Below are 27,062 nucleotides of genomic sequence, written 5' to 3'. Positions count from 1 at the left end.
CCACATGCACGCTGCAGGGTGTCCTCAGATATACGATAACAATAAATACTTGTAAAGGATAAACAAGAGCTGGAAGAGTGTCTCTCTTCGTGATGAGCCATCTATAAAGCTCAGTGTAACGGAGCCGAAGAGCTGGGTGAGCAGGCTCGGCTGGCAGAGTGCTGTCCAACACACACAAGACCCTGGTCTGCCCTCAGTAACTATGCAGTCCAGAGGCACACACTCATATTTCCAGAACTTGAAAGGCAGAAGCAGCAAAATTAGGATTTTAAGGGTAAACTGGGTTACCTGAGACCTTGTCTCAAAAGAAGAAAAGGAAAGAAAGAAAAGAAAAAAAAGAAAGGGAGGAGAGGAAAAATGAAGTGAAACTAAACTGTTAACAAACATGAGCAAAACAGGAATTTTTCAAAAGCAGTATAATAATACAGCTCTAACCCACTCCCTACTCAGATGCAGAGCCTCCACTCATGCTAGCAAGCCCTGGAAATCAAACATAACCCAGTGATGTCCCTGGAAACCCAAAAGGCCACTGTTGTTTCTGTATTCTCGTGAGAGCAGACTCACTGGCCAGCACTGGGGTCCACAGGCAACAGCCAGGCTCATGAGTGCTTTTTGTTTGTTTTGTTTTGTTTTTTTGTTTTTTGAGACAGGGTTTCTCTGTATAGTTTTGATGCCTGTCCTGTCCTGGATCTCACTCTGTAGACCAGGCTGGCCTTGAACTCACAGAGATCCACCTGGTTCTCCTGAGTGCTGGGAGTAAAGGTGTGCGCCACCACCGCCCAGCCAAGCTCATTAGTTCTACAATTATCCCCAAAGCCATCAAAGCATGCATTACCCTGAGGAGAATGTTTCTGTACTTTCTATACAAACTCTAAAATACAAACTCCATATTCAGGGTTGTGTTGTCCTGTGGTGGTGTTCTGGGATTCCACACTTCTGGAAGGATGCCTATTTGGCTGAAGACACAGCTGTCCATAAACAGAGTGGGGCTGTTGTGTCAGACAGGGGTGGTGGATCGTAGTTGACTAACGCTTGTTTGAGGAATTGTATGTAAGCTTTCTAAACAAGGCTTTACCCAAAGAGCCAGAACTGACTAGAAGGTCAGGGCTGGCCTGATTTACAATAAAACAGAATGCAGCTAAACAGTCATTAGCGTCAACCTGTGAACATTCATTCTCAGAAGAAACTTTAAAAAGGTGCCATATTATGAAACCCAATGTGATGAGGAATACGGTCAATTAATAAAGGAGACTGGACAGTGGGCGGGGTAGTTAGCAACTGAGCAGGCCCTTCAGATGAAGTAAGTTAATGAGGATTCTCATTACAGTGGGAAAATCAACCTTGAGACTTAGGTCAGGACCATTAATCTGAGACATTATTAGGGACTCAAGCTTCTCCAAAATTTTACACCATCTTCCTTAAGAAGAAGGGCATTGATATGCTGGAGGGGAGTGTGTATGAGGCGCGCATGCACTTGAGTATTCACATGTTCGGTGGGAGGGATCAATGTCAGGTCTCTCCCTGACCTGGAGCTCGGTGGCGAGGCTAACTGCCAGCAAGCTCTAGGGATACACCTGGTTTTTTTTCTCCCCAGAGCTACAATTACAAGTCCATGCCATCACATGCTTTTTATATAGGTACTGGCTATCCAAATTCAGGCCCCTATACTTGCATAGCAAGCAAGATCTCACTGTAGCCTAGACTGGCCTTGAACTTGTGCCCCCCAGACAGCTTGGACTAGGTGTGAAGTAACACATCCAACAACAACAAAAGACTTTCTAATAAAGTGAAGCTAGCAGTTAAGAGAACGGCCACATAGGATGTGGAACAGAAGTCTGTGGTTTAGCAACTCTGGCTGCCGTAATAGAACAGCCTGCTGTTGGACTCCAGGGCTCAATGCTGATTAAAAAGTGCAACCAGCTCCACAAATCAAGAGCCTTTGAGCCCTTGTGTGCTGGCCAGTCTTCTGTCAAGGTGATACAAGCTAGAGTTATCTGAAAAGCGAGAACCTCAACTGAGAAATGCCTCCGTAAGATCCGTCTGCTCTGTAAGGCATTTTCTTAATTAGCAATTGATAGAGAAGGCCCAGCCTATTGTGGATAGTACCACCCCTTGGCAGTGGTCCTGGGTCCTATAAAAAAGCAAGCTGAGCAAATCATGGGGAGCAAGTCAGTAGGCAGCACCCCTCCGTGGCCTCTGTCTCAGCTCCTGCCTCCAGGTTCCTGCCCATGTTTGGTGCCTGTCCTGACCTCTTTTGGTGAAGAGCATAATTTGGAAATGTAAGCCAAATAAACACTTTCATCCCCCAACTTGCTTTGGTTGTGGTTTTTAGTTGCAGCAACAGAAACCCTAACTAAGATACCTTACTACTTAGTGAGCTTTCTAAACAGTGAAAATTAGAAGTAACATTAAAAAACCAAACCAAAGAAACTAGTAAACTAATCTTAGCATAATAAAGGCTTTACAAAAAATCTACACCCAATGTTCTACTAAATGGGGCAACCTGAAAGACTGGCTCTTCTTTTTTTTGGGGGGTCTCACTAGACAATTAGGGTTGGCCTGGTACTTGGGGTGATCTGCTTGCTTCTGTCTATTCAATATGCTATTTGAAGTCTTAGCTAGAGCAGTAAGGTAAAGAAACAAAGCAGAGTGATACAAATTATCTGTACTTGCACAGGATACAATCCTGTCTTCAGAAGCCTAAAGACACCTGTAGAACTCTTAGACTGACACTTTCAACAAAGTAGCAGGATCCAAAGTTAGCATATAAAACCAGTAGCTTTTCTATGTATTAATAACAAATTTGCCAAGAAAGAATTGGAATGGAGGAATCAAAATAGCTTTTAGAATATTTTAAGAAAATTTGGAACTAGGAATGAACTCAACCAGTGCTAGAAAAGACCTATTTGGTGACAACTTTTTTTAGATGGTGAACAAGACATTCAAAGGAAAGATGTCACATGCTCATGGATGGTAGAATTAATGCTGTGAAAAATGTGTGTATTACTGAAAGCAATTCCCATAAAAATTCCAATGACGTTCTACACAGAACAACAAAAAAAGTAATCTCAAATCATACAGAAACACACACATACACCCCCCAAAAAATAGTCAAAGCAATCCAGAGCAGAAAAAGCAGAGTTACCACAATATCTGATCTCAAAATGTACTACAGAGCCATAGTAACAAAAAACAGTAAGGCATAAATATGTATCTAGAGCAATGGAATAGAACAGAGGACCAAGAAATGAATCCAGACAGCTACTGTGCCTAATTTTTGACAGACATCTCAAAAATATACGCTGAGAAAAAGCCTCTTCAACAACTGATGCTGGGAACATGGAATATCCACCCTGCAAAAATTTCAATTAAAAATGGATCAGAAACCTATTGCACTGGTTCTGAACGTTCCTAATGCTTCGACCCTTTAATACCGTTCCTCATGTTGTGGTGACCCCAAATCATAAAATTATTTTCACTGCTACTTCATAAATGTAATTTTGCTACTGTTAAGACCTGAGACTCTGAAAGTTCCAGAGCCAAAACAAGATGCAGGTATAAACAAGGGCATTTTCTTTACAATGACTCCTATAGCTGAGGATGTAATTTCAAAAATTGACATCTGGGCACAAGTGCAATTAAAAATCTCTACACAGCAAAAGAAACAGCCAGCAGATCAAAGACAACCAACAGAATGGAAGAAAATCTTTACCAACTAATTATATGACAGAGATTAACATTTATAATCTATAACTCCAAACAACCATCCAATCAAATGAACAAAATAGACTGAACAGACAGTTCTCCAAAGAAAAGCATGTAGGTGACATGAAATACATGAAAAAATGCTCATCATCCTTCACCATCAGGGAAATGTAAATTGCAACTCTCCTGAGATTTCATCTCTCTCCTCAGGTAGCTGGATTCAAGAAAACCAACAATAACAAATGCTGGAGAAAATGTAGGCAAAGAGGAGCCCTAACCACTCCAGGTGGGGATGTAAAATGGGCAGCCACTGTGGAAATCAGTGTATAGGTTCCTCAAAAGACTGAAAATAGAACTTTCGTGTCTCAGCTCTATCCCTCCTGGATATATGACTGACGGACTCCAAGACAGTATACCACAGAGAAACACGCACATCTGTGTTCACTGCAGCACTATTCACAATAGTCAGAGAATGGAGACAGGCTGAGATGCCTATATAGACAAAGAAAATATATGTAAGGATGAAGGAAATTACAACATTTGCAGAAAAATTAATAGATAACATCATGTTAAACAAAATAAGCCAGAGGCAGAAAAACAAACAACTCACATTTTCTCTCCCATGTGCAACCTAGATCCATGCATGTATGCACATGCACAAACACTCACATACACAACCAGACGGGGGTACTCTTTGGGGGGAAATGATGGATTGGGGAGCAACTGGGCAAATATGAACACAGTATAATGACCTATTTATGAAAATACTATAATAAAACCCATTTAGTATGCAACTTAAAAGTTAATTTTAAAAAGCACAAAAGTTTTGAAAGAACAATTAAATCAGCATAAAATGTGGTGCATCAAAAAGTAAAATCAGCCCTATAAAATAAAATAAAAAATGTAAAGCCCTACTATTACAATGCACCTAAAGGCATAATTATCAGATAACACACCACCACACCACGATAACCAGCCCTACTCTAGCAGAGGCCCTAAGACCTGTCCTGGGACTAGGCAACCTAGTGCTTTGTGTTCTCACTTACCCTGAAGTGCCCACATGCTTGACGCCACACAGGAGCCTTGACACCCTAGCTCACACACTCCCTGACTTCACACAGAATTCTTGACACCCTAGCTCACACACTCCAACTCCACATAGAGTTCTTGGGACCCTAGCTCACACACTCCCTGACTGCACACAGAGTTCTTGGGACCCTAGCTCACACACTCCCTGACTGCACACAGGAGCCTTGACACCCTTGCTCACACACTCCCTGACTGCACACAAAGTTCCTGACACCCTAGCTCACACACTCCCTGACTGCACACAGGAGCCTTGACACCCTAGCTCACATACACACACTCCCTGACTCCACACAGGGGTCTTAAGACCCTAGCTCACACACACTCCCTGACTCCACAGGGAGCTTTGGAACTTAGCTACCACATCCCCATGGCTTCTTCACCTTACTCCTTTGGAGGAAGGCAGAGGATTGTGAGAGGGAAACACAAAGAACTTGGGTTTACTACAAATAACACAGGACGTTAACAAAAACTACTAGCATTAAGTTCTGTGAAAGTCACCAGGCGGTAGTGGCACACGCCTTTAATCCCAGCGCTGGGAGACAGAAACAGGCAGCTCTCTGGGAGTTCGAGACCAGCCTAGGCTATAGCATGAGTTCCAGGAAAGATGCAAAGCTACACAGAGAAACCCTGTCTCTAAAAACAGCAACAACAAAAGTTCTATGAAAGTCACTATATAAAACACCCACAAAAGAGCCCTTTACATTTTTACCTGAAAAGGTGTTGCTATTGCAGAAAAGGTATATCCTTGGTACAGTAAATGCTAGATTTTTAAGAAAGGAATAGCAAAGAAAACTGAAAAGATCTCAAAGCCTAATTTGACTTCATGTTTCAAATACATGCGTCATCTTTACATTCTACAGTCAAACTTGCAGGCATTGTGGCCTGACCTGATGCAAACCTGCCTGGCCTCCCGTGGCATGCTGGGTTTCAGCAAACTTTACTGTAAACAACACTAGCTAGACTTGGTGTCAGCCTGGGTCATTTGAAGCCAACATCAGGACCCTGCCTATAGTGTTGTTATGGTGCTCGTCACTTTCTAAAGGATGTCTTATTTGTTTGTTTACTTATTTAGGTGTGAGAACAGCAGAAAACTTTCCTGAAAGAATTAAATTCTTAACAGCAAAGAATTTTACCACATAGTTAAGAATTAACACTGAAGATCTACATTGTTTTGTGGACTCAATTAGAAAGCAGAACATGGAGAGGAAGTACAGTCAGCTAAGATGTCTTTTCCCCAAAGCCCAAAACAGACATGAGCCACTTCAGCTATGTGGCACTGTCTGGACCTGCAGTCCAGCACAAAGGAGGAACTCAATTAGACATTCCGGTGCCAACGCAAACCAAAGCCTCCCAGGAGCCTCTCAGAGCACACTGTTAGTGCCACACTGGGGGATGCACACCTGACCACTTGTGCCGTTCTGAGATGTCACTTTTATTTATGGACAGCACTCCGAAGGTCACTTTGGCACTCAGAATCCCACTCTCTGGGCTCAAAATTACCTTCTCTGACCTGCCAGGGTGGCTAACATAAGGGACACACACTATCCATCCACATTTGAATCAGATGCAATCGGCGGAATGGAAACTAGGCAGCCCAACACCAAAGGGAAAGCACTGCCATGTAGCCAAACAGAGGTAGACCACTATGAACACCACTCTTCTCTCTAGTTCAACCACAATAAAACAGAACAAAACCATACTCTAGAAGACGTTTAAGGGTTTAACGCTTCTAACTTCTGAAGAAGTAAAACTTTATTAATTCACAGCATGTCCTTATCTAACATTTCAGAGCTAAAGCCACATGTGGACAGGGAGGACAGCAGGGAAGGTGTCTGGTTCTCTAAGCTGTGGCTTTGCTATCCAGTGACTCCAGGGGGGCTTTGGCTAGGCTCAGGCTAACCTGCCAAACGTCTTCACACAACAGGAGACAAACATTGCCTTGTACAAGATTTTCCTGTGTTTCTAAAGCATAACAGCCTGCAATCAATCCTTTTGTCCCTTTCTATCAGGAATAACATCAAAGCCATGTCTACTATGGCAAAATACACTCTTCCTTAACACTCTGCTTATGAAAGACTACAAAAACGTCTCTAGAGAAGCCTCCATCTTCCATCCACGGCTGCTTGTGGCCTCCTTGCCCCCACTGTCATTTGGTGGCACCAAGAGGTCAGAGGTAGGGCCACACCACCCTTTCCTTCAGAAACCAAAGCCACAGCAGGTCCCTCTGCCCATTCCACTGCAGGTCTCTGCAGATATCTCCACCATGGTCCACTCCTGCCTGTATTCAGTGAACTAGAGAGGAAGGACCGCATGAGAGGCCCTGAGATAGCGTGTGTGTGTGTGTGTGTGTGTGTGTGTGTGTGTGTGTGTGTGTGTGTATGTGTGTGTCCTCTTCTGCTGGCATGAGCCAAAACAATGTCTTTTTGATTTTCCAATGTTTTGAACCAAACTAAATTATAGCATGGTTTGAAGGGAAAAAGGGATCAAGGAGGAAGAAAAGGAGAAGAGGCAGGAACTCAATTCAGACTTACACTCTCTGGAAGACGCCCGATTACATGTGAGTCTGGCCCCGGTTTCACTCTCACTACCAAGGTTGGTTTACAGATTTGCTTTTGTTTAAGACCTCCATCAAGAAGCTGTACAAATACAGACACGCTGAAAATACATTTCAGTTTGCCAAGACACCGGGCTTGCTGACTGAGTATTTCTTGGGTAAAACACCCTAACTCTATAAGAGTATAACGGAGACAATGAACTCCTCAGGAGGACACTGCTAAACAAATAATAACTACTATTGTTAATGGTAATTACAGGAGCTTGCAAAAAGCACTCCTCACATGTGTTGGCTTTTTTTTTTTTTTTTAACTTTGTGTGGTTTTTTAAAAATAATAGTGGTACGTTTATTTTCTGGTTCACAATAAAATGCTATCTTCATTCAATTGAAAAACAACATTTTCATTTCTGCTAAATTTAACACGGTGGGGGGGGGGGGCATGTGTTAGGAGCAAGGAACAAAATGTGTTCCTAGAAACCTCAGCAGCAGCAGCCACACAGCTTCATTTAATTCAGGCTTCGGAAGTCAAGTCACAATCCTTGGCCAAGTTCCCCTCTTTCTGTACATTCAAAGAATCTTTATGTAGCTAAATGGACCACTAAATCCTTCAAGAATCAGTGAAAGGAAGCACTTCCTCCAAATTCTCTCTCACTTCACAGAGCCCATGCATGCACAACAGAAACCACCCTGAAAGGAGGATGCAAATCCCCTGAGAATCCTTGCACATGCAAAATGCATCCTCTCCAGCCACAGAGGTCCTGGCTTTATTTCCAATATTAACAGCCAATATTTGAAGGCTATAAAGGCACCCAGGGAGAGCAATACAGGTAGAGAAAAATACATTGCAAGAAAAAAAAGAAGATGGTTCTGCTAGAGGAGTGTGGCCCAGGGAGCCCTTTTTTCTCGTTGTTAGGATGCAAAGTGCCTTTATTCGAATATTCTAGACAGCTGTTTAACCTATTTCACTACCATTCGATGTAACTGCTTCAGCCGGATTATTTTAGTTTCTCTAGCATAGGAAAGACATGTGGAATAATCATATTTTGGACATCAAGGTAGGGGATGTCTACAAACTCAAGCTCCTCACTCTTCACAGAACCTAGTGGGCTCCAGGGGGCAAGGAGGCTGCACCAGGCCCCCTCCATGCCTCTTTCATTACCAAAGGTGTGAGGATGATGTAGACCACCAGCAGGTCACTTCCTCCTCATCCACTCAAAGGATAGCATGTCTGCGGGCACAGCTGCAGCAACTCCTTCCCCACAGGCTGCAGGGAAGGAGTGAGGAGTCACTAGTTTAAATTTTTCATTTCACTTGTTTATTTCCTCTGTTGCAGCCCTCTGTAGGAAAATTATTTTCTGTATAAACAAATTCATCAAGTTAACTTATTCAAGAATGGAAATAACCGGTATCACATAGCATTTTGCAAAACAAAATTGCCACTGTTGTATTCTACTGCGTAGACACAAACTGCTCTGGCAATTCAGCCCCAGCACTAACACAACCCAAACCCCCTATTACCTTCATCACTGCATATTCAATTTACATAATTATTCTGCTATGCTATTCAGAATTTACATGTAGTCGTATGCATTCTCGTTATCCTTGATTCAAGGATGCTATTTCCTTGTAGACGTAACTGAACAAGGAGACCACAATTGACATACTCAATTCATCTGACCAATAGCAACAATGTGGTTTGACAAAATAATGGTTTGGTTTGTTAATTTATTTAACATCTCAATGCAATTATCCTATGTTTGGACAGCCAATCCTGAAAGACCATCAACAGGAAAGCTTCTGGGGACGGTCCTTGCCACACTTTACTGTAAATCAGCCAGTGGTCACACACATGTTGAAGTTATCCAAGCCAACGAGGTGCTACCAACTCTCACCACAACCCCATCCCCAACATCACCCCCTAACATGGCCTGCTAAGTCTCTGGCACACACCCCATCAGCTTTCTATCACCTGAACATCTCCACATACATCAATGTGTTCCAGTCAAAGATTTCAAATGATTAATGCTAAAAACAACTTTTACTTGTACAGCTTACAGGGAGACAGCTAGTAAGGACCAATACTGGGAAGGAAAGAACTATACTTTCTTCCTGAGCGAACATACCCTCCTGCTCCTACAAAAAGATTACGTGCAGGCCCCATTCAGTAAGCTGTGCTAAACACTTACAGAGACCCTAACTCATGCTCAGGATGACAGCTGCCGGCCCCCCGAAAGCTCTCTGGATGAACAGAAATCTGTAGCTGCACCAAGGAAATGCTGTACACCCAGTGCTGACCCAGCTGGCAGCCCCTAGTTGTCAGGAAGTTGCTGCATGGGTCACTATTATACACAGCATTTCTGAGTCTACCACCCAAATACTCCACAGCGGGTTTGTGCTCAAGTAAACTGCAAACACAGGGCCTGCTGATCAGATTCGGGCTGAAGGGGATGGTGGCAAATTTATGTCAGAACCCCAGAATGATTCTATCCAGTTCCACAATTAGGTTAAAAAGGAGAGAGAGAGAGAGAGAGAGAGAGAGAGAGAGAGAGAGAGAGAGAGAGAGAGAAGAAAGAAAGAAAGAAAGAAAGAAAGAAAGAAAGAAAGAAAGAAAGAAAGAAAGAAAGAAAGATCAAAATAATTACAATGAAAATTGAAACCAAATTATCCTGGTTCTGCAAGTGTTGGTGATGCACTTCTAAAGTGCAGAAAGCCTCTTTGGTGCACACCTTAAGAAGAAAGGACAGTCTTCTTCACATGAGGATTTGACTGCTCTCCCTCGGAGACATAAGCATGTGCTTCCTCACACCCAAGCACAGTATTTGTATCTGGGCAGTTACATACTTTAAGAACAGACTCACACTGTCAGACCAAAACTTTTAGCTGCATCTTACTTACTCACCATTACCTTTCCAACACTTACCTACCAACAAGCATTTAATAAAATGTCTCTTTAATAAATGTAAAGGTTTTTTAATAAGTTGTAGACTTAGAAAAATATTCATCGGGAGAAAAGGCTTTTTCAATAAAGAGACTAGATACTGAGGAATCAAAGCCCAACTGTAAACACAAAGTTATCAGTAAGTTTGAATTATTGCATGTACCATAAAAGACATTCATGGGAAAAAATTAAATGATTATGATTTACATCATCAACACACAGTGTAACCATGGATTTGAGTTATCTTGCTATTCCTATCAGGACACTGGGAAGGCCTGCCCTTTTGTTCGCCTGGTACAATTACCATCTCCTCTGTGTGCTGGCATGCCTACCAGCAAAAGGGCCACAGCTAGACATCACAGAAAATGCAGGCAGTGGCACAAATGAGTATGTGTGCACACAAATGTTTACATGCGCACACATGTGCAAACAGGCTCAGATTAACCAAGTCTGGCCATACTTCCATCTGGAAACTATATTTTCTAACATGAGCCACATTCTGAAAAATAGATTCAGATGTTTGGAACTGGTTCAGAACAGTTGTTAGAAATGTTCAGAACAAATGAAAAAAATTAGTCTTCAATGTCGTCTCTCAGTTTTTCTTACTGAATAACTATGCCTTCTCGGGGGTCAGAGAGTTGTCGGGGAGTACAGAGCAAAGAGGCTCTGCACTGCTACCTAAAGCCCCGCTGTTTGTCCACATCTAATGACCAGGGCTACTGGGTCTCTCCCACGCTGCCCATAAGGAATTCAACCTGCCGTGGAAGGCTAACTCTGCCAAGTAGACACAATTCATTCTCTTTCGGATTCTGGAGATGGCACTGAGATGCTCAGAACCTTCCAAGGGCCTTGCTTCCCCTGCGGACCTTCCTATCAGTTACCCAGAGAGCCAAGTAAAGTTCTGGTTTGTAAAATAAGAAGTTGGTTGCTAGATAAAATGTTTTATCCAGTAAAGACAATCAATCAACAGTTTGTAGCAGTGGAGTCCTAAAGTTTGGAATGCACAAAAACCTTCACATTTACTTCATTCTTGAGCAACAGGTACTCAAGAATGATCTGAAAAGCAACAGGCCCTTCCACACCCCACACCGCCCACTGCAGCCTGGGGCTGGCTGGCCTTGTGACCTCGCCTCGACCCACAGCCTACCTTGACTTTTTGCTGGATTTGGGTTTTGGTGTGACAGTTTTTGCTTTCTTTTCCTTTGGCTCTTTGGGGATCTTCGGGGCTTTGGGGGTCTTGGGCTCTTTCTTCTCCTTCGGTTCCTTCAATTCCTTCGGATCTTTTTTGACTTTCGGCCTTTTCTTTTTCTTTTTTTCTTCTTGGGACCCATCCAGTGAGTCCCTGCTTCGTTCCTGGTTATCAACCCCACCAGGGAAGTCACCTTGACCAAAGCTTTTACTGGGACTCCCTGCAGCAATGTGGTTGTTTTTCTTTTTCTTCTTCTTCTGCTGTGGCTGCTGTTCTAGTGACGGCAGGTAATCGTCGCTCTTGGCGAGCTGAGCATTCTGTCCGCTGACCTGAGTCATATCCGGCACTGGCTTCTCCAGAAACGGCTCCGATGGAGAATGCTGAGAAACACAAATGGGCTGAAATTAGCTTCTCAGCATTCAAAGCAAAGAAAGGAACTGAGAGTCAGTGACTGATGCTCCCAAAGTTTCTCTCCATACTCAAGGAAGCAGACATCTACAAACTAGGGGTCATGGGATGTGCCACTTTCAGCCTGGAAATGTTTGTTTCTTTAAGAGGAATGCTTTTAAGTAGGAAAATGTTAAATTTGTTATGGAGTTAGATATTCTGCACCTTCCAATGGCAAGAACACAGGAGGAGAAGTAAAGCATTCTGGCTACAAAGTTCTTATCCATGTGGGAGGTGGTACTCAAAGATAGAGAATACAACTGCTTTAAAAAAGAACTATATAAAACATCAAAAAATTCTAGTATTAGAAAGGGGGGATAGAGTTAAGTACAACATAAATTTTATACAGTCATTTCTGAATTAAATGACATTAAATTGTCAAAATTAAAATGTCATGTGAAACAATGATTTTGCATTGGTTAACTTTCTTAAAGTAATATGAAATGTGGACAATCTTTCCCCTAACTTCTTAAAGTCATTTATATAGATTAACTAATAAGAACTCAAACAGTTCATGTGGGGTACAGTGTGGAGAAATCCTGAATGTACTAGGGAGGTGCCCAGAGCATCTTCTGCACATAAGGAAATGCTGACAAACAGGACGAGATGCTGAGAAGTAGGCTGAGAACAGAGTAAATGACACCTGCACTGAGTGACCTCACAGCCCAGGACCCAAAAACAGGGCACATCACCCACAGGGCAGACCATGGCATCTGAGGACATCTGCCACTTCCATCATCTTCTGCCTTTTCCCTACGTTCCTGTGAGATGAGTGATCTTATGATGTGCCTGGCATGGGCTTCATTACCAAATACCATTGGACTAAGGCAATGAACCTTCTGATTTCACAGTTGGGGACAACGACAAACTAATATAAAGCCACCTGTCGGAGGAAACACAGATCACAATGAAGTTGATGTCCAAGCTGATACACCTTAGACCTACAAAAGTAGAGCAGAGGGGAAGCCAGGCTGCCCCACACAGACTCAACACTGCACAGCAAAAGCGAAGTATCACTGTGAGCAAAGGAGGAAACCCCACATTTAAGTACAGGTAATAGAAATCACATTTCAAAATCACATACTTTTTATATCCCAAGCCATATACTGAAGTTTGTATGTCCATTTACCTGAATCTACAAGAAAATCTTAGTAATTTATCTCCATCTTTCAGAGAGAAACTTAAGAGTTCCACAAGGTCACGTGGCTCCCCAGGGTCATATAAGAGGACAAAAGACACCCAGTGTCTTTGACTCGATCTAGCATCTAAAAACCTTACACACAGGACTACTTCTAGGGAGGTGGCACAAGTTTCATCCCATCTCCAAGAGGCTCTGTGACTGTCCCTAAGACAACATTTTACAAACTGAAATACAGCTGGAGAAGGACAGCTCACTGTTCCTACCAAAGTTGGCCCTGGCTACTCTAAAGACAATCACATTCAATTCTTGAGCCATACCAGCAGGGAAGAAGTACCCCAGAACCCTGAGATGAAACATTAGAATTCTAATCCAGGCCCCACCACCATGCTCTCTGGAGAAGACACTTCACTCAACTGAACTTTGGTTCAGCTTCTTTACCTGCTAAGTGAAGGATTTAGATCCCAAAGTTTCTTCCAGGATCTGGGAAAGCTGAGCATGTAGCTTAGAGGTACAGCACCTGCCTAACACACATAATGCCCTGGGTTTGATCCCCACCACTCCAAAAAACAATGACAGCAGCAACAACAACTTGGTATTAAGACCAATATATATCATTTTTGCTGTTGTTTTCTGAGATAGGACTTCTCTCTGCAGCCTTGGCTGTCCTAGAACTCACTCTGTAGACCAGGCTGGCCTCGAAATCAGAGATCCACCTGCCTCTGCCTCCCAAGTGCTGGGATTAAAGTTGTGCACTATCACCACCAGCAGACAAATCTTAAAATACATATTGCCCCTTCTTGGTCATAGCAAAGAGGAAATGAACTCAAAAAGTAAAGGCAAGGCAAGTCAGAGGACAGGGCGGTGAGCACAGTGTGAGGAAGAGCACACCGGTGCACACTCACACACCTACACGGAGGGACAAAAATGTGTCTATATTTACCCCATCTTTCAAGCAGAAGTGTAAATTCGAGGATGCAATGGGGCCACCTAAAAGAAAGACATGAAATGTGGACCTAGGTTTCCTAAAGCTGGCACTCTTACGACTACCCCTCTCCTGAAGCCTCACACATGGGCATCTTTCTAGGAAGGAAAAACATGAACAAGAACCAAACTAAGCAAACACCTAAGTCACCGCTGGCCTCTACTTTCCCTCACAAACACCCTCATATCCTAGTGACCTCAGCCTAGGCATTAGCTAAACATTAGTTGATCTGACTTCAACTTTTACTACATGCACACAGCTGAAGGTCAGTTAATTATTATATTGCTTAACATAATTGACAAGGAAAAAGACATTACTTTTCTGCATGGGGCATAAAAACCAAACTCCCCCGGGAGAACCTAGTATTCAAAAAAATAGAAGACAAGTTATTCCTTGAAAGCAAGGGAGTCAGAACAATGACTCCAATTCAGAGCAGTAAGTGACCTACTATAGGGCATGCGTACCCATCTTCAGCCTGCATGGCATCCACTCCAGGAACAGAAAACCAGCGTCTCCTGAGAGCTTTCCCAGCACACATTTATGAATTAGAAAAAGCATTTCACACACCACACAAAAAAGCTGAAAATTCATCTACTCGCTTTAGCATACAAATCATTTAGACACTTCTTTTAGAAATAAATGAGTCCATAAATTAGTGACTCAGTAAAAAATTTAATCTTCTACAAGGAGGAGAAAAAGTGAAGACTGAACACAAAAAAGTATTAATCTTGTTTGATATGCAGCAGAATTGTTTTGGTACTATCTGAAGGAGGGCGGAAAAGGTGCTCAGGGATATGAGTGTTTACCAGACCTACTTCTCCTTGAATCTTTTAGAGGGAAGCTGTTTTTGTAAACATTTAACAAAGAACAGATGGTCTGCCTTAATCATGTGGGGGAAAAAAAACCCGGAGCTCCCAGGAATGCCCCGACAAAGTCTCTCAGGCCCAGCTTCCCCTGCTCCCCCCACCAGGCACATGCATGGTAAGGTCTTCTCTAATGCTATTTAATTTTACAGCGGACATTTTCCCATCAATCCCCACTGCCTGACAGGTAATCAATGCCATTAACATCTGATATTACCATATAGGCCATTCCTACAGCCTCTCATTTATTAAAGCGAATGTGAAGGATTTTAGATACCAAGCATATTTCACATACCCCCTATAGGACTTTCTACATGACACAATTTTATCATAATTCCATATGCCTTTTGACATACTATGATGTCTGTAAGAAATGTGTCATGTACTTTGGGGACCTAGAACAGCTGACTGATACTTAAGTAAGTAAAAATGGCCCAAAGTGTATATTTTGTATTGTTTTTATCCTTAACTCTCCTGCTGAGAGCACAGTAATCAGGAAACCCAGGAGCAGGCTAACTTGGACAGAACTGGAGGGGCCAGATGCACTTAGCAAAGGTGAGCCAATGGAGGCAAGAACAATTCCTCTGCTCCTAGGCAAAGCTGATCCACGGCGCTCTGAAGTGTCAAACATGAGGAAGTGTGGCGGGAGAAAGTTTTAGCTGTCTGAAGTGTGCTTTTCTTCTAGGGGTCTTCAGACCTAAAAAGCTACCTTATCTTCTTTTCTACGTGTCCCTTAACTACACTCCTTAAGGCTGAACCTGTAAGCAACATAGAGCAACAAGAGTGAGCAAAATCCTATCACCAACATAAAACACACACACACACTTTCTAAAGCTAACAGTATTTCACACACAGGATGCCTGTCAGTGAACACTTATTTGCAGACAAACATGCATTTACTTGTTTGAATTTACACATATGCAAACATGTAGAGATTCTGAATAATGCCTGACAAAAAGGGAGAGATGCTATCGACTGGACCAGGAATACACTATTTCTACTAACTTTGCACCCAGCAAATTGCTGCAAGGAACATAAAGAAGGGCCTCAGGAGCACCAAGAGAAGGCATCTGTGAAGAAAGAGGCCCACCAATGAGGACTCAGGTGACAGGAAACATGGGCCTGCAACACAGCAAACTGCAATTTAAATGGTTTACAAATTACAGTTTTAGTCACACAAGATGAAAATCACTTTATGATAGTTCTTTTTAAAATGACTTTGGGCCGGGTGGTGGTGGCACATGCCTTTAATCCCAGCACTCGGGAGGCAGAAGCAGGCAGATCTCTGTGAGTTCGAGGCCAGGCTGGTCTACAGAGCAAGATCCAGGAAAGGTGCAAAGCCACACAGAGAAACCCTGTCTCGAAACCTCCCCCCCCCCCCCAAAAAAAAGACTTTGGACACATTCCTATTATAAACATTCTGAACTTTTGCTTTTTGTTTTTCCAATCAGCCCTGGGTCCGGGATCCTCTGCACTCTTTCAAAAGTAAGCCTGGTGTAAAAACTGAGGTGTTTTGCCTTTGGGCAAAGCAGAAAAAAAGATTCAGAGCATTTGGCAAAGGTTTACTAAGTTCTACTGAGACTTTTAGGATGGAACTACTTTAAACAAAAAGAAAAAAAAGGATGCTGCTTGCTGCTGCTAACACTATCAGGAGTTTAGTGTATCCATTCAACACATATTTGAGGAAGTAAAGGAGCTGCTGGGATGCTGGGGAGGGAGAGCACAGAACACTTTACTCAAGCTGAGATATATGTCCCCACAGTGTGTGTGTGTGTGTGTGTGTTTAACTTTAGTTTTGGGGACAGAGTCTTGCAAATTGCCCAGGCTGGCCTTGAACTTGTAATCCATCTGCCTCAACCTTCTAGGTACCTGGGATTATAGGTGTGTGCTGCCATGCCTGAATCTAAATGCACAGAGATTCACCATACAAACAACCCTTAAGAGCTACAAATCTGCAGCCAGCCATGTTGAAAAGTTTCGAATCGATGCCCAATCTTGAGCCTCCTGAGTTAGGAGCAGGGTCAGGCCTAGGGAGCTAGCAGGGAGCAACTTCACAGTGTAGTGTCTCTCCCATTAACTTGTCCTGCAGGACATAGCAGAGCCAGATGTGGGCAGCACTGCAGCTTCCTCGACACCCTTGGAGGGAGCCTGAGCAGCAGAGCTCTCTGGGAGCACAGAGTCTTCAGCGCCTGCCCATCACCCAGAGCCTTTTGGTTTTCTTCTCCTTATTTCATCTTCTCTGACCATGACCAGAGCTGGATACTGTACTTCCCTGCAGCTGTGGGGGCCCCTGAGAGTCAGGAGCCCACAGCCCTCTCCTGGTGTTCAGCCAGCACTCCTGTGGTGATGGAGGGGGCACTATATGGACAGACACATCCTGGGGGGGGGGGGGGAACAGCAAGTTCTGAAGCTGTCCCGGGGCTCTGCACTGAGTCGTTGCTCTTTCAACCATTTGCTGTCAGTTAATTGGACATGCTTCCCACTCTCTGTCTTCAGCCCTGTGAGGCTGGTGCAGCGGATGTTTGTTACTGTTGCTTTGGGGGGGGGGGGGCGCACAACACCAAAGCTTTACAATTAACTCACCCAAGTCATGGGGCTGGAAAACGATAAGGCTTTAATTTTACACAAATGGAGCCACTGCATTTTGCCTAGCTTCCCCCAAGAAGCACTGAAGCATGCTGGTCACTGCTGAAGATGGTGTTGCTCGGCTAGAAGGGTGGCTGAGCAGCCCAGTCTGCTGTGGCCACCGTCCAAACCTAAGCCATAAAGACGTGCCTCTCAAACCATAGCCCTGGCCTACAGGACAGGGAGGACGGGGTGGCTTGTATTCAATACAAATTTGAAATTTTTGCTTCAAAGGGTCAGAACTCTAGTTTGGTTCTGAACCACAGCTTAGAGTATTATTGAGTATTACTTACTTTTCACCCAAATGCAGAACTGCTGTTCTTACTGCATTTTGAAGTAAACAACCTCTTCCCAGCATTGCTCCCAGATCTCCCTGCCTGACACAAGTGTCACTCAACTTAGTAATGAGATGGAACATCCCAAAGACTACTTCAATTCTGTAAGGACCAGGAAAAGACAAGTTTGCTCCCTGCCTCCTCACCCTGCCTTGAAAACTCCCCCCAGCCCCTAAAGAAGAGGCCTACATGTGTTTCATTCAATCTACTGTACTGGAAGGAATCTAAGCCCATTTCTCCCTCTTGTCAGTCAATTGCATTTCTTGGGGAAAGTAGCAGACAAAATCCCAGGCTTACATTTAAGGACCACGGGGCTGAAACAGCCTTCTCATCTACACACACACACACACACACACACACACACACACACACACACACACCCTAGAGTACAAGGTAAATGGATCTTAAATCAAACACGGTTTTGAGGTGTCTCCATCACTTCATAAATGCTTGGAAAAATGAGCTTAGTCATTTATGTGAAACTTGAGTGATGTTTTCTCACAGGATGGCTGCTCAAAAACAGTGTGCAGATAACTGGAATTTCCGTTGACCCTCTCCTTCCCGGAAAGCACAGGAGGCCAGCAGAGCGACCACTCCATTGCAGGGAAGATACAATACAGACACAATTAAAACCTATGGGAAAGCCCGGTTGTCTGCATCTTAATGAAAAATAACAATAAAAATTATTTTTTAAAGGCCTGTGTCACTAAGAGTAAATAATTCCTTGTGTTGCGTGGACCACAAGAGCACGGAAATCCCTAGTAACAGCAGGCATGCCCAGTGTTCTCTAAGAGTGACAGCCTAGGAAAAAGTGGGGTCCACAACTGAACAAGGTACCGCTGGCCTCTCATAAGGAAACCAGAACAATGAACGCATTAGAGAACTCTAAGCTGGTATTGCTTTTAGTTCCTTATTCTGAATCTCTAAACTTACAGTACGAACACCAGGCGCTGTGATTCGGAGATGCTGTCTAGAAGGAAAAGTGGCAAAAACAATGGTTTTGTGGTGTCTTAGTGCTCACCCTTGTGAAGCCGGTCTCTTTTCTTGTCCACTCTGCCCTCCTTTGACAAAGCTATCCTGTTGGCATCCCTGAGTGAGAATCCACACCTTCACTTCAGCACTAAAGCCCTTATTGTTCTCAACCCTGTGTCAAGAGCTGGAGTCTGAGCATGGACAAACGCTCCCCAGACTACCCCCAGACTACCCCTGCTGTCAGGGATCAAATGCAGTGAAATGCTCTTGTGTGGGTCTTCAACAACACTTCCAGGTCAGTCAAACTGTTTCACATGCAGAAGATCACGGAGGAATTCTATTCATAGACAATGAAGGCGAAGGTCAAACTCACATACTTTTAAAAAAGAAATTAATCCAGCTCAATAAATTCTGCTGTACACGGGACACTGTGGTTTGCCAACACTGGTGCATTCAACAGCAAGTTTGATCTTTAAAGTGGAAAAGTATAGAGTTTGGTTCCAGAAAAGCAATTTACCCTGCGTACATGTGTTATCTAAAAAGTAAAATATTAAAAGCAACTTACTCTGCTATTCTTATGGCTGTAAAAACTCAAACTTCCAAGACTGACAACAGGTTGTTCTCTACACTGAGCAATCCCAGAAGTTTTGCAGAACTGGGAATAGAACAATCTTTGTAAGGGGAGAAATTAAAGGAATTTAGTGATAAAGTTAATTTACATACGTTAGGCAAGTTTTTCACGATTCAGAGACTGGGAATCTAGCCTAGTCAGTTCACAATAAATGCTTAATGATAGACTACTGTGGTCTATAAAAACTCACTGGTATCTGTGGGAGGCAAGTTCTAAACCTGCCCCTTTATCTCTGAGTGCGGCAGGGCCTGCGACTTCCAGCCAAAGGTAAAAGGGTATCACAGGTCTGATCAAGGTGGGAATCACTGGTTTGGGGATCCCTCAAAGGGGCAATTATCCTAGGCAAGGCTGGCTTGAATCAAGGAGGCTTGTAAAGAGGAGAGAAGACTCTGTTCCAGGCTGTGAAGAAGCCAGAAGCCATGGTGGAGAAGAAACCACAGATATGATGGGAGGCAGCCTCCAGGAGCCAAGGGTGTCCTCCAGTGACACCCAAAAAAGCTGTGCCAGGCAGCCCAAACCTGAACACACCTAGAGAGATCAAGTTTCCAGTGAGACCTCAGCTCTACAGCCTGGAGAGCCCTGAGCTGTGGAGTGGTCTCAGCTGAACCATGCCTAGACTCCAATCTAACAAAATGTTGAGGAGGAACAGGATGTGGCTAGAAGCCATGAAGTTTGTGGTAAAATGTCACACAGTAAAACACACATTGAAATAAATACCTACCTTCATATTTTCTTATTTGTAATCTGAATGGTTTTGGTGTCTTTACCTTAGGATCCTTCGTCCCCCGTGAGAGCGCCAACACACTGAAAGCATGGTAGAGCTTCCCTTTATCTTTGTAAAGATGCCCTGCTGACAGTGTTACTGGGTACCATTCACTGATTTACAAATGGGAAGAGCTAATGCATCCAAAGGAATAAAATATATCCCAAGTCTGTCTGTCTGTCTGTCTGTCTCTCTCTCTCAAACACACACACACACACACACACACACACACACACACACACACACACACACACACACACTTAAAAGGAGGCAGGACTGAAAGCAGGCAGTCTCTACAAAGCCCACATTCTCAACCATAGTACCCAGCAATACATCACTCTTGGTCATGAATCCCACTAGCTCCTCCAAGAGGCAAGGAGAGCAGGATGTAAGGACCACCCACACAGGGCTAGGGAGAGGCCTGCGGTTCCCACCACACCATTTACAGTGACACAGGGAGATTTTAAAGAAAATCTCCATTTTTCACATTCAAACACACACACACACACACACACACACACACACACACACACACGAAATAGTAAAGGCTCCTGATACTTATTTTTAAAGAAGGCTCACCGCACATTAGAAACAGTCTGTTACACACTTACAGGGGACTGTGTCCCCACGACTCCTTCCAGCTGAAATTACACACAAAACAGAAGATACCAAAGCAATTAAGTATTTTATAAACACTGCTGAGGGGTCAAAAGGGGGGAGGTTCATTCACTGACTAATAATGCAGTAATAAACAAACAGCAATGTTATGCAACTGAGAAAATTATTATAATTGAATCTACACAGCTGGGCAAGTAGAGAGGCTGGCTGTGTAGCTCACAAATGTTTTGTGTGGGTGGGTTCGTACTTTAAAATTGTTTGGATTGAGTGCTTCTCAGAGTCAAGATTCTGTTCTCCTCTCTGAATAAAATCCTTTAACTGAAGAAGCAGGAGAGAGTCACCTACCGACATGTCCCACTAATTAGCTGCTATTTTTACAACAGAGAAATAAATGTGAGCATGAATGGGTAGGCAGCTAACCTCTGCTGAGATGCCCTCACTGCAGACCTGGAGAGGTGTCATCTGTGTGTACAGCAATATGAATAATGAATGACAGTGGTATGCTAGCACATTGATGAAAAAGCTCAGAACAAACCAGCTATTCACATTTTCATATATAGTTACATGGCATTCTTGAGTTTACATCACACTTTGAAGTTTCCTCATTGTAAGATTTGTACTTTTGGCAACAAGAAGCCATCCACAGACAGGCAGAGCAAGCACCTCCAACTACACATTTCAATTTAAGCCAATGTGTCAAGCAGGAACAGGAGAGTGATCTATGTATGTCTCTCCAACTGTTGAAATCAGCATTTGAACTGGAAGCACTGTACTCCTGGGTTCGAGGAACTGGGGGACCCACAGGTGTTCTAGCAATTAAATGCAGTTTCCATGCGAGCCACAACAGAAGTAAGGTTCTTTGAGAAGACATTCTAGTGAGATGCTGCTCCGAGTACACAGAAATGTCTTCTTAATTAAAGGACTAACTCTGAACAAAATCTGTGATCTATGTCAGGTTCCCATTTGCATAAAACCTAACTAACTTCTAACTCAAATGGCTGATTAGCTAACTATGAGGGCAGAGGTACACATGTATCTTCAACAGGCACACATTTTACATCAATGATATCTATTTTTATGAGATAAAAGTACTAAAGCTTTAATGGTGGCAATTAAAACAGCCCTGAGTTTGAGTAGCTCGATGGCTGAGTCACAGACCTTTTACCTATAATGGGACCCATTATATCTCTGCACTCAGTTTGAGGGAGTAAAAGAGGAACAGATTTTTAAATACGGTTATAAAACAGCAGTACCCTCTGGGCCAAGCTGCTGGAGTTTAAACAGCTGTGAAGTTAGCCTGGCCTCAGGACCAACATCCACTCGGCAACTTCCTTTAGATCACTCAGATACTCGCGTCTATCTGAAAAGACTCAACACTGAGCAATTTATTTCTATATTAGTTTCATTACTATGTGTAAAATGTATTACTTCAGGTGATTTCTGATAGGATGTCTTCACTTCTGCCTAAATATCAACGCCCATGTTCTAATGTTCTCATTAAAGGAAGAAAGGGAAAAAAGATAATTGTTCTCATTAAAAAGGGTGTTAGCAATATTTACACATCTCTTAAGTAGTACTTTCAACATAGTTTGGCATTGTTGGGATAACGATGTTAAAGTAAGCATCTGTAAGATGGGGTGGGAGGAGTAAAGATAATTTCAGAGGGAAGTATTAATGAAGTTTCTCCAAAAAGAACGATATTAATTTGGAGATCTATGGAGACTAGATTACCAGAACTGGAAATCCAAATGAAACCATCCAATAAAATGTACTTTTGCCATTACAGAAGCAAAACTTGGCTGAGAAGGGGAGGGAGATATGGTCAATGTACAGTATATACTTACATGGAAACGTCCTTTTAACACAGTGCCGTGGACAATGAAAATTCAAAGGCGCCAAAGGAGCACTTGGAGAGGCACTCACAGGCTATCAGTTCCTCCCGTCAGAACCGAACATCTCAGTCCAATGTGACGTGTCATAAAACGGTACCAATTAGCTACCTCACTATGTCCAGAACAATAATGCTTAGGAAGACAAAATTCATTCTGCTTGTGTACTGAAGTCCTATATCCCTAACAAATAAACCCCGGAGAGGGGGGTGAAGAAGGCACAGAACACCCCCAAGTTGTCTGTCCAGAGCTGCAGCATAAGGAATCCAATGCAGTCAAGAGCCAGTAGGTGGGGAAGGTTCCCTGGGGGAAAATTCTAGTGAGACCTTAAAGGCTGGATAGTCCAGCCTTGGGAAATCATGATGGGGAAGCCTCCAGACATCCAAATTCTTCCCAGTGCACCCAGAAGAGCCAGGGGCACACAGCAGAACCAGGAGTCAGGGGCCAGGGCACAGCAGCGCTGATAAGCACCAGCAGGTGCCCAGAGCCTTGGAAGTCTTAACCACAGCCAAGGAGGTCCCTATCCTGGCCTCTGCAACAGAGAACCCTTACAGCAACACTTTAAAGTAGTGGTTTAGAGTCTGCCTTGGGGAGTAATTTAGATACTATCTCCTCCAAACTGATCCACCAACTTCTTAATGTGCCTCTTGCATGGCTAGTCCTCCCCACCTGCTCCCCCTTCCACCGAGTCTCACACTAACTATGTCAGGTATTTACTGAGCCTCTAGACGCATGCATCTTCCTCCTCCTCGGCCTGCTCCTCTCCTCAGCCCCCCCCCCCCCCCCCCTCCGTAGAGAAGAGTCCTTGAAAGAGCAACGGCATTTGCTGTCTCCACTTCCTCTCCTCCAGTGCTCTTCCTCTGCTCTAACCACATTAATATTCCACAAAGCTGCTCGCACCAAGGTGACCCCACCCCCAGCTCACCTGACCTACCAGCAACAGCCCACACAGCTGCTCACTGCTGCTTCCTCAGGAGACATCAGGATGGCCCTTTCCCCTCCTTCCTCGCACTTTCTGCCTGGCTTATCTTCCCCACCTGTCATTCAGCAGTGCTCCAGGCCTGGAGTCCTCTCCTCTCTACCCACGCTTCTAAATTAGCACTCCATCTAGGTGCTTCACAAGGTCCTTCCTCCAGCTCAGACCTCTCCCCTAAGGTGTGGGCCTCTCTATCCAACAGTCTAGTCCAATGTCCACTTGGACATGGCAATAGTCATCTCAGTCCTGAGTCTTGATTCTCGACCCACCATACTGTTACTCAACCAGCAAGCCAGAAAGGTGGCATGATCCTGTCCTTTTACCAAGTCTTAAGTTCCACACCTAGTCCATCTATAACTGACTGACTCCATGTTCAGCATGGAGGAAACACACCCTAATTAACAGCCTCTCCAGGCCTGGACAGTGGTCTAGCCTGAGGATGCGCCTCTTCAGCTTATCTCCTGTTCTAGAATTACCCCCTACCCTAGTCCATCTGCTATAGTCTCAGCGATTTTTTAAAGGAACAAATCAGATCGTGGCACATCTCTCTTGACCTCCATCTCATTGACAGTAAACTCGCAAGTCTTCATGAAGGCCCCAAGTGGTATTGCCTCCTGCCATGATGCTAATGTCTCCCATGATTCCTACCTTTTCTCTCTGCTCCATTAAAATCTATTCCTTGTTTATCAACAAATACAGGCTAAAGATCCTTCCACCTCAAGGTGCACAAGCTGCCTGTCCTTAGAGCTCTTTATGCCGCCTGTCACACTGGGCATGGCGATGTACCTTATAATCTCAGTACTTGGGAAGTGGAGGCAGGAGGGTAAGGAAGAGGCCAGCCTTGGCAACATATCAAGTTTGAGGCAAGCCTGGGTCACATGAGACCCAGCCCCTCAAAATACAACAGATAAAACATGGTGTATGTCTACCCTGCCCCCCCAGTTCTTCCTTTGCAGGAAACTTAGGCTAACTACACTAACACGAATGTGGCAGAATGTCAACCATTGTTAGTTTTAGGTGAAAAGTTAGCAGGATGGTGTCGAAGTACCTTTCCATGCTAGCCTGACCATGTGACTTTAATCCCTGGATCCCACTGGGGAGAAGAGAACTGACATCCAAGAAGCTGTTTCACATGTGCACTGTAACACCCATGCCCCACACTTATACATTATACAGACCCACAATAATAAACTAATTCATTTTTAGAAGGGGCAGTGATGGCTCAGAAGGTAAAAATTTTTGTTATGCAAGCCTGATGGAACCCATAAAAAAAGTGAAATAGGAGAATCAACTCTACAAAGTTGTCTTCTGACTCCCATGTGCGTGAACACACACACACACACACACACACACACACACACACACACACACACACCATGGATACATACACATACACATAATAAATAAGATGACTGGTATTTATTGCATTATTTTCCCAACATTTCTATAAACTTGAAAATCTTCAAAACCCAAAATGGGGGCCCGCATTGCTCCACTCTCCTCAGCTGTCTCCTGCCGCCAACCATCTTCCTGCACTCACCCGGTCTTGAATCTCTCTCTCCTCTCTTAGGTTTTGACAGCACTCCTGGGCTCATTCACCACCACCGGGGACTCCAGGCTTCCTGCTGATGTCTCAAGAGGTGCATGCCAAAACTCAGCCAACCTAGCTTATTGTCTGGGTGTCTGACCTAGACAGAAATCTACCTTCCTCACCCTTCCTGGCTACATCTAATAGCGGTTAACACTTGCCTTCTCCAAGTCCCACTGGTAACCACACCTCTGCCATGTTTCTCCAGTCCGGGCCTGGACAGAACAGCTTCTCATTCCCTATTTTTAAAGCCCCTTGAATCTTCCCAAATGACCATTCTCAGTGTAAATGGACGACACTCTTGTATAATCCACCGAGTGCTCCCTGCCAGCTACACTGAAGACACAATCCCTCAACACGAAGGGGTCCGGCCCTTCCCTGTGCCACCTTTCCAGCTGGCCTCCTGCCTCTTCAGCCCTCCCTGCGCTCCGCCATGCCCCACAGCTGCAGTCCCACCGGGGCACTTTGCTCTTTCCTACTCTAGAGCTTGGTAAGATGACTCCATCTTTTCCACTCCATGAATTCACACTCAGTCTTCACCACTCAGTTGCAGCCCAGCTTCTTCACGGGGCTTTCCCTGATCTGTACAGGCAGAGGCAAGGACCTCTCAAGGCCAAGGACCTCTCACCAAACTGCCTGACCTTTGACATCCTCTGGTCCTCTGCCCCCTGAAGGACAGGAGCATGGAACACAGACACATATCCCACCAAGGGTGAGTGCATGTGTGCATGTATGTGTTTGTATGTGCGTGCGGGCAGGTGTGCTTACTTCTCCATCTCTAACACCTGATGCAGGGACTAACCCATCCTTAGGCTTAGTGCTGAGAGTAGAACATCAAAGCCTCACCACCCCTCAAATGTGAGCACGGATGTCCCTTCTCAGGCCTCATTCAGGGCCCAGCAGCACCTCACATGCTCTCTGCACCTCTGGTGCCCAGCACAGAACAGCAAACCTTTAGCTGAGCAAACAGATGTGATACATGAATGGAGATACACTTTACCAGCTGGGACAAGGCCATGCTGCAACATCTGCTCTAGTCTGGAGTGCATGCTCTGTCCTATCTGCTAAGCTTCTACAATGCCCCTTCTGCTTGGCTCAAGCATCACTTTCTCCCCAGCCCTTCAAATAATTTGGTTGCATATCAACATATCAATTCCTACATATGGCTGCATTTATTGTCATGGCAGACCAACCACTAAGTGTTAACTAAGATTTTTTTTTTTTTTTTAAGGAAAAAAAGGCTCATTTCTGTACCCTTATTTCTGGTTCTTGTAAAGAGAATGGCACATTGTAAATGAGCAATTATGTTGGCTGGTGACTGAATAGATGGATAGAAATGGAACAGATGAGTACCCTGCATCAAAGACTTGACAGATAGATAACTCCCTACAGTAACCACAATCACCTCACTCCTGAAGAGACAGGATGCCTGGACAGAAATCTGAAAACGTTCTCAGAATTTCATCTCTAAAAACAAGGTACAGACCTTTTCCCAGTGTAGCTGAACTACAATGCACAGACTTTCATTAATACAAAATTGGCTTGTGATTGACTTTACTGTGCATGACTTTAAAATGAGCTTTAAAAGGACCTGGGAGGGTACAGCTCAGTGATAGTGCACTTATCTAGCAAGTCCCAGGCTCCAGGCTCCAGAAAGCTCTGCACATATCCCTCCCCTCATGACTTGTGAACTGTGAAGCGTTTCCTTGATCTCTTCAGCAAAAGGGTAAGCGTGTGAGAATGACCGCATGTGCTGC

The 27,062-nt window shown here is 44.0% G+C and overlaps 1 protein-coding gene across 1 annotated transcript in view; it reads right to left on the bottom strand.

The window, feature by feature from the left end:
* The window catches only part of Chd7 (chromodomain helicase DNA binding protein 7), a 184,350-nt gene that overhangs the window by 72,950 nt on the left and 84,338 nt on the right, over positions 1–27,062 (bottom strand). The window contains 1 exon segment of the mRNA XM_036178057.1: positions 11,434–11,855. Coding sequence (XP_036033950.1) covers positions 11,434–11,855 — 422 coding nt within the window.

This window comes from Onychomys torridus, chromosome 2, assembly GCF_903995425.1.
Source record: "Onychomys torridus chromosome 2, mOncTor1.1, whole genome shotgun sequence".
Taxonomy (NCBI): Eukaryota; Metazoa; Chordata; class Mammalia; order Rodentia; family Cricetidae; genus Onychomys; species Onychomys torridus.
Note: the sequence above shows the minus strand (reverse complement) of the source record. Positions and strands in the feature narration are given on the sequence as shown.